This window comes from Apaloderma vittatum, unplaced genomic scaffold (genome assembly GCF_000703405.1).
Source record: "Apaloderma vittatum isolate BGI_N311 unplaced genomic scaffold, ASM70340v1 scaffold32333, whole genome shotgun sequence".
In the NCBI taxonomy this organism is placed as follows: Eukaryota; Metazoa; Chordata; class Aves; order Trogoniformes; family Trogonidae; genus Apaloderma; species Apaloderma vittatum.
The window spans coordinates 1-7,756 of NW_009710373.1; the positions used below are offsets into that span (position 1 = coordinate 1).

Genomic DNA, 7,756 nt, shown 5'->3' on the forward strand with positions numbered 1-7,756 from the left:
TAGCGATCCGGAGAGCTGGGCGTGGGTTTGGGGAAAATTCGAAGGGGTTTGGGTTCACACCCGTTTGTTTTTTGGTTTCTGTAGGTGGAGCTTTGTACCAGCCCGTGACGATGGTGACGTCGCAGGGCCAGGTCCTCGCCCAAGCCATCGCCCCCGGCGCCCTGCCCATCCCCAACGCCCAGGTGAGATGGGAACAACGACAAAAAAGATCAGGGTTTTGGTAAATTCAAGCCAGGGAGGTAGCCTGGATTTTTGAATTTATGAGAAAAGTTGATTAAATTAAAGCTTTTGGGGGAACCTGCCAAAGTGGGGCGGCGCCCTGACGAACGGGAGCGATGCTGGGCCGGGAAACGGTGTAGTTCTGTAATTCTGTCAGAAAAGTGTCGAAAAGATGAGAAGAGAATGACAATAAAACTTGGAGAACGCAATGCAGGAGGCAGAATGCGAAATACAGGATAGAGAATACAGAACGTGGGGTGTAGGATGTAGAACATAGGATATAGAACACAGAATATAGAATATAGAACATGGAATATAGGACACAATATAGGGCTAGAATATAGAACAGAAAATATAGAAATAGAATATAGAATATAGAATATAAAATAGAGAACACACAATATAGAATTAGAATACAGATTATAGAATATAGAATAGAGAATAGAGAATAGAGAATAGAGAAAACAGAATATAGAATTAAAATACAGTTTATAGAACACAGAATATAGGACAGAATATATTGAATTAAAACCCAGAACAGACTATAGAGCACAGAATCTAGAATTAGAATCTAGAAGGTCTGATAGGATACGATACATTTTATTGTTTTTGAATTCTGGATCTGGAATATCACGGCAGCACCCGGCCCCTTCAGCAACCGCAGCGCTCCTGGGAAAATCGAATTATTTTTTTTCCTCCCCCCTTGCTTGCTGGATTTTGGGGGATTTTCCAGCCGCTTTCACCCCTTATTTTTTTGTCGTCGCGACGATCCACACGGGTTTTCCCCACGCGGCTGAGAAAAAAAAATTCAAAAGAAATGGCATTTTTAAAAAATTTCTCTCCGTGGCGGGCTCTGATGTCATGGCGAATGCTCCGCGGTGGGAAAAACGCGTGCGCGGGGAATATCGGGGCAGGGAGGGAGCCCCGGACAAGCACCTCCGCGTGCTCTTCCCATGCCACCGGCCTGACTGATTCAAGCCAGAGCCCGGGGGAATCGCCGGAACCTGCCGGCCTGATGTTTAATTCATCCAGGAGCAGCGATTTTGATGAAGAGCTCGGGGGGGAAAAGAAATAAAAGAATAAAAATTCCCTTTTTAACTCAAGTGCTGAGATTTCCTGCGTCCTCGTTGAAAGGAGATGTTAAACAAAAATGGGCAAAACGTGGACTTAATGCCATTTTTTGGTGGGGGACAAAAGGGATTTTGGACTCTCCCAGCGAGTACTTGTTCTTGGGACTCACCCCACTCCCGTTTGGGATTGGTTCTGCTTGGTTTTCAGCTTGATTCCGCTCATTTTTGGGTTGTTTTCGCTCATTTTTCCGGTTGGCTTGGATAATTTTTGGCTTGGTTTTGCTCGTCTTGCTCATTTTTTCATTTGGTTTTGCTCACTCTTTGGTTTTGCTCCTTTTCTGCCTTGGTTTTGGTAATTTTTTGGGGTGGCTTTTCTGATTTTTTTCCATTAGTTTTGCTCATTCTTTGGATTTGCTTGGTTTTTTGGGGTTGGTTTTGCTCAGTTTTGGATTGGTTTTGCACTTTTTTTGGGTGGTTTTACACTTCTTTTTGGGTTGATTTTACTTGTTCTTTGGGTTTCCTTGGTTTTTTTGGGTTGGTTTGGCTCATTTTTGGGTTGTTTTCAATCATTTTTGGGTTGGTTTTACACTTGTTGGGGGTTAACTTTGCTCATTAATGTGGTTTTGCTCCTTTTCTGGGTTCTTTTTTCCTCACTCTTTGGGTTCATTTTGCTCATTCCTTGGTTTTGCTTGTTTTTTTGGGCTGGTTTTGCTCATTCTTTAGGTTGATTTTACTCATTTTCGGGTTGACTTTGCCCTTTTTTGGGGTTGGTTTTGTTTGTTCTTTGGTTTTTCTCCTTCTCTGGGTTGACTTTACTCATTCTTGGGGTGGTTTTGCTCTTTTTCGGGTTGTTTTTGCTCAATGTTGGGCTGGTTTTGCTAATTTTTTGCTTCTTTTGCTTGTTCTTTGGTTTGCTCATTCTTTGGGGTGGTTTTGCTCATTTTTGGGTTGTTTTTAATCATTGTTGGGGTGATTTTGCTCATTCTTTGGGTTTATTTTGCTTGTTCTTTGGCTTTGCTCCTTCTCTGGGTTGGTTTTGCTCATACTTTGGAGTGGTTTTGCTCATTTTTGCATTGGTTTTCCACTTTTTGGGGGGTGGTTTTGTTCTTTGGTTTTGCTCCTTCTCTGAGTTGGTTTTACTCATTCTTTGAGGTGGTTTTGCTCATTTTTGGGTTGTTTTTGCTCATTTTAGGGTTAGTTTTGCTCATTTTTGGGTTGTTTTTGATAATTTTTGGGTTGGCTTTGCCCTTTTTTTGGGGTGATTTTGTTTTGGTTTTGCTCCTTCTCTGGATTGGTTTTACTCGTTCTTTGAGGTGGTTTTGCTGCTTGTTGGGCTGGTTTTGCTCTTTCTTCATGTTGATTTCGCTTGTTCTTTGGTTTTGCTCCTTCTCTGAGCTAATTTTACTCCTTCTCTGGGTTGGCTTTGCTTATTCTTTGGGGTTGGCTTTGCCCTTTTTTTGGGTTGATTTTGCTTGTTCTTTGGTTTTGCTCCTTCTCCGGGTTGGCTTTGCTTATTCTTTGGGGTGGTTTTGCTCATTTTTGGGTTGATTTTGCTCATTTTTTGGGGTTGTTCCTTCTCTGGGCTAGTTTTGCTTGTTCTTTGGGTTGGTTTTCCTCATTTTGGTGTTGGCTTTGCACTTTTTCTGAGTTGACTTTGTCTGTTCTTTGGATTTGCTCCTTCTCTAGGCTGGTTTTGCTCATTTTAGGGTTGAGTTTGCTCATTTTTTGGATTGGTTTTGCTCATTCTCCCCTCGTCGCTCTCCCCCGGCAGGTTAACCTGGATCTCACCTCCCTCCTCGACGGCGAGGACAAGAAGTCCAAGAACAAGCGGGGTGTCCTGCCCAAACACGCCACCAACATCATGCGCTCATGGCTCTTCCAGCATCTCATGGTGAGCACTGCAGCTCCCAAAAACGGGAAAAAAAGGCCAAAACCCCCCCCCCCAAACCAAACAAAAAAGGCCAAACCCCCCGCCCCAAACCAAACAAATCGAGGTGGTGCTTTGTCTGGAGGCACAAAGCATGCTGGGTTTTATTTGGGGAGTATTTTGGAGATGACCTTTTTCCCAGCAGGCAGCCAAACCTTCGATGCATGAAGTGAACAAAACCAGACAGAGACTTCCACAAATTATCACTGATGGGTGCCGGAGCATTTTTTTCCCAATTAACAACTCCAAAATCATCATTTTCCAGGGTGCAAAATCTGCCCCTACAGTCAAAAACCAGCACAAAATCGCCCCATTTTGGGGGTTGAAGATGTAGGTGGACGGACACTGCTCGGAAGATCTCTTCATGCAAGGAGTTCTGCATCTGAGCTGAAGCAAAAATCTATAAAAACCCCTTTTTTCCTCAAGATGGCCAAGATTTTTGGATTCATTGTGTCAAGGACAAGAGCATCACTGCCTCAGGCCACCAGCCCAAGCTGTGTCGTGCATCTCCTACGCGTTTTGTGAGCTGGATTGCCGATTCGCAAACGGAAAAGGATTTAGAAGACCAGAAACCGAGGCGATGTTTCCTGCTGGGTGCTGGGAGAACGAAAAGTGGAGCAAAAAAATGAAGAAATTTACCTCTCCTGCACAGTTGAACCTTTGCTCTCAGCTGGTCCGTGCGGTCCAAAGATGCTTCCAGTGGGATTTCTCCACCTGACACCATAGCTGAGGTGGTTTTTAACCCAATAGGCTCTGATGCTCATTTTATTGGGCTTGGAAGCGTGGTAGCACCAGCAGGGGAAGGGCTGCTGGGAAAAATGTGCCAAAAACGGTCATAATTTTGCCCCCAAAATTGTTTTAACCATTTTTGTGCCCCCGTTGGGACAGACGTCTCCAGCACACCCTGATTTCAGGGGGTTTGTCAAGGAAACCACGTTCCATTGGGGGCAAAAAGCTGGAAAACGAGTCATGCGGATCAACGCCAAAATGATACGTGAGGCTGCTTTGAGCATAAATGTCATTTCTGAGGTTGGAAAGGAGGATTTTGGCACAGCTGGCAGAAGGCTGTTGCCAGTGGTTTCTCACTGCAGGTATTTCAGGGTGGCCTCTTGCCGCATCCACTCAACTTGGGGGTGGGAAAATGAACAAAAGAGTGGGGTTTTTTCACATTTTATTTCCACTCGAGGCTGCCCTTTTGCACATGATGAGGTCACTTTACTGCCCCATCTCTCATTTGGATCTTTTTTTTTCTTTTTTTCCCTAGCACCCCTACCCCACGGAGGACGAGAAGAGACAAATCGCTGCCCAAACCAACCTCACCCTCTTGCAAGTCAACAACTGGTGAGCTTCTTGTAGTGTTTCCTTGCGTTATTTTGGTGGTGGATAACGCTTTCTAGGGGGGAATTAAGCCAGTGTTTTGGGAGAAGACCTCGGAGATGGTTCATTGGTGATGTCCCAGTGCCCTCTCCTGGCAAACTCGGGGTGTAGCAGCCTCCAGCTCGTCTGGAAAAAATAATGTAATAATATAAGGGATAAAATAGGGCAAAATCAGGGGTTTTTGGCCCAATTTTGAAGGGGCTTTGTGTTGCGCCTCATTGAATTGTCGTGTAACTCCTCTTTTTCTCTACCGGCTGCTCTTTGCCTGCGATAGGTTCATCAACGCCCGGCGGCGCACCCCCAGCAGATACACGACACCAGCAACCCCGCCCCGGCCCCCAAAGCCAAGAAGATCAAATCTCAGCACCGGCCCACCCAACGTTTTTGGCCCAACTCCATCGCTGCGGGGGTCCTGCAGCAGCAGGGCGGCAACTCGGGGACAAATCCTGACGGTAAGGACAAACTGGGGTTGGGCGGACGTTAATTGGCCTTAATTGGTCATTAAGGATTTCTAAGAGCGCTTTACGGGGAAAAAATGTTGAAGAGGCTCATGCAAGAAGGTTCTTCCAGCTGGCCATCACAAAAATGTTGGAACAGCCCTCAAGGATTGCCCGTCACTTGGGATGTCTGCTGAGGTGCTGGAGTGGGGATGAAAGGGGAGAGGAAATGAAAGAAAAAGAAAGATGATGAGAAGACAGATGAAACAAGACAAGAAGAAGATGAAGAGAAGATGAAGAGAGAACTGAGGATGAAGGTGAAGAGCAGCGAAGCTGGAGATGAGAAGACAGACATGGTGAGAGATGTTCTCATCACCACGGTGAGATGTCGATGAGGAGGAGCAGAGGAGATCACGAGAAGATGAAGACAGTGGAGATGGGAAGGGCCAAGACAAGCTGCAGACAGGATGGAAGGTGGAAATGAAGAAGAAGAGCAGGTCTGCCCAGCCAGCTTTGGCATCACTCGCTCAAAAATCACAGCTCCTGCTTAGTCAATGAAGAGAAACGAGCTGAAATGTTGAGGGTTGGAGCTTGGGGAGGGGCTGGGGCAGGTGGGACACCTCACAGGGGGACTTTTATTCACTTTTTGGCCCATTTTGTATCACCTAGAGAGTCCTTATTCATTTGGGTTTTTTTTCCTCCCCTAATTTCAGGCTCGCTCAGCATGGACAACCTGCAACCCCTCTCGTCGGCCACGGCCACCATGGCCATGCAGCAGGCCATGCTGGCCGCCCACGACGACTCCCTCGACGGCACCGAGGAAGAGGAGGAGGAGGAGGAGGAGGACGAGGAGGAGATGGAGGAGGAGGAGGAAGAGGAGGACGAGCTGGAGGAAGAGCCCGGCGGGGCGCCCACCGCTGACCTCGGCTTGGACCACAGTGACTCGCTGGAGTAGCTCCTCCAAATCACGGACAGCACCGGACAACGCGACCCCCCTCCCTGCCTCGAAATGCCAAAAAAAAGGGCAAGAAAGACAAAATCGTCGAGGAAAATGCGAAGCGGAGGCGCCAGCGGCGTCTCCGCCAGCTGAAGGACGCGTGTTTACAAGGCACATATTGTGGCCAGATGAAATTTTCCTTTTTTTCCCCCAGGTTTTAATTTTTCTCCCCTTTGCTTTTGGTAAGAAAAACACGTTTTTTGCCTCAAGGAAGGCGTTTCCCGCGCAACGCCAGATCCGTCGCCCCGATTCCTCGGTGCGGAAAGAAAAAAAATCAACCCCCAAACCAACCAAACCCCATGAGCAACCCCAGGACTGAGGATTTGTTGGGAGTTCCCTCCTGAAAAAAAAACCCAATTCACTGGAAGAGAAAAGGAAAACCAACGCAAAATCTGCGTTGGGTTGGATCTGAGGAGGGTTTCGCGCTCTTGACCCACTGATGCTGCGGCCGTTTGACTCCAACTTAATGAAAAATGAGGAAATCCCCCCCAAAATCTTTTAATTTATGTGCTGAGAGAACCCCCATCCTCGTTCTTAAGGGCTGAGACTGGACGCAGAGGTGGGGAGTGAGACTTTCCCCGTGTTTTTTGGTACCGATTCAGGACAAAACGGGGAAAAAAAGGTGTTTTTTCCTTCATTGGGTGAGAACAAACAAAACAGCAGCCGGGGGGGTGGGGGGAAAAGAAAAAAAACACAAAAAAGATGGGCAGAAAAAGCCTATTTTTCGATACCAATCTGGTGTGAATGTAATCTGTAATTTCATAAAGGATTCATTGTAATTTAGTATTAATTCATGGCCATTTATTATGATAAAGTGCTACGAGATGAGCTTGCGCAGCCGTTATTTTCTTGGTGGCTCCGGAGGAGCCCGAAAATGGGTGAAGAACCTCCCAAAAACGGGCAAAATTCTCCTCAAATAGGTGATTTGTGGCCACAAATCTGTGCTTTCGAAGTCCGAAAGCTGGGATTTTTCCCCCAAAAATGAATGGTGCCCCCTTAAAATGAGCGCAATGCCTCCAAAAAATGAGCAATACTCTCTAAAAATGAGTGTTTCTCCTCCAAAAATGATTCTCTCCCCTAAATTTATGATTTGCTCCCAAAAATGAGGGACTTTCTCCCAAAAATGAGTGATTCTCCCCCAAAATGAGTGATTCTCCATCAAAATGAGTGATTCTTCCCCAAAATGACTGATTTTTCCCCAAAAATGATTGATTTTTCCACCAAAAATTAGCGATTCTCCCCCCAAATGAGTGATTTTTCCCCCAAAATGAGTGATTCTCCCCCAAAATGATTGATTTTTCCCCCAGAATGAATGATTCTCCCCCCAAATGGATGATTCTCCCCCAAAATGAGTGACTTTCCCCAAAATGAGTGATTCTTCCCCCAAAATGAGTGATTCTCCCCCCAAAAAAGTGATTTTCCCCCAAAACAAGTGATTTTCCCCCAAAATGAGTGATTCTTCCCTAAAAATGAGGGATTCCCCCCAAAATGAGCGATTCTCCCAAAAAATGAGTGATTCTCCCCCAAATTTGTGACTTTCCCCAAATGAGTGATTCTTCCCCCAAAATGAGTGATTCTCCCCCCAAAACGAGCGATATTCCCCAAAAATTTGTGATTCTCCCCCAAAATGAATGTTTCTCACCCAAAATTTGTGATTCTCCCCTAAAATGACCGATTCTTCTCAAAAATGAGTGATGCTTCCCCAAAGTGATTGATTTTTTCCAAAAAA

At 45.9% G+C, this 7,756-nt stretch overlaps 1 protein-coding gene across 1 annotated transcript; it reads left to right on the forward strand.

Annotated features, from left to right (window-relative positions):
* Positions 1-84: 84 nt before the first annotated feature.
* LOC104272323 (homeobox protein PKNOX2-like) lies at positions 85-5,985 on the forward strand (the record flags this gene model as incomplete). Its single annotated transcript, XM_009867286.1, is given in 6 exon segments — positions 85-182; positions 3,061-3,180; positions 4,481-4,557; positions 4,868-4,890; positions 4,893-5,045; positions 5,744-5,985. Coding segments are annotated over 6 exon segments (713 nt in total), but the record flags the coding sequence as incomplete, so codon positions are not given.
* Between the last annotated feature and the right edge of the window lie 1,771 nt (positions 5,986-7,756).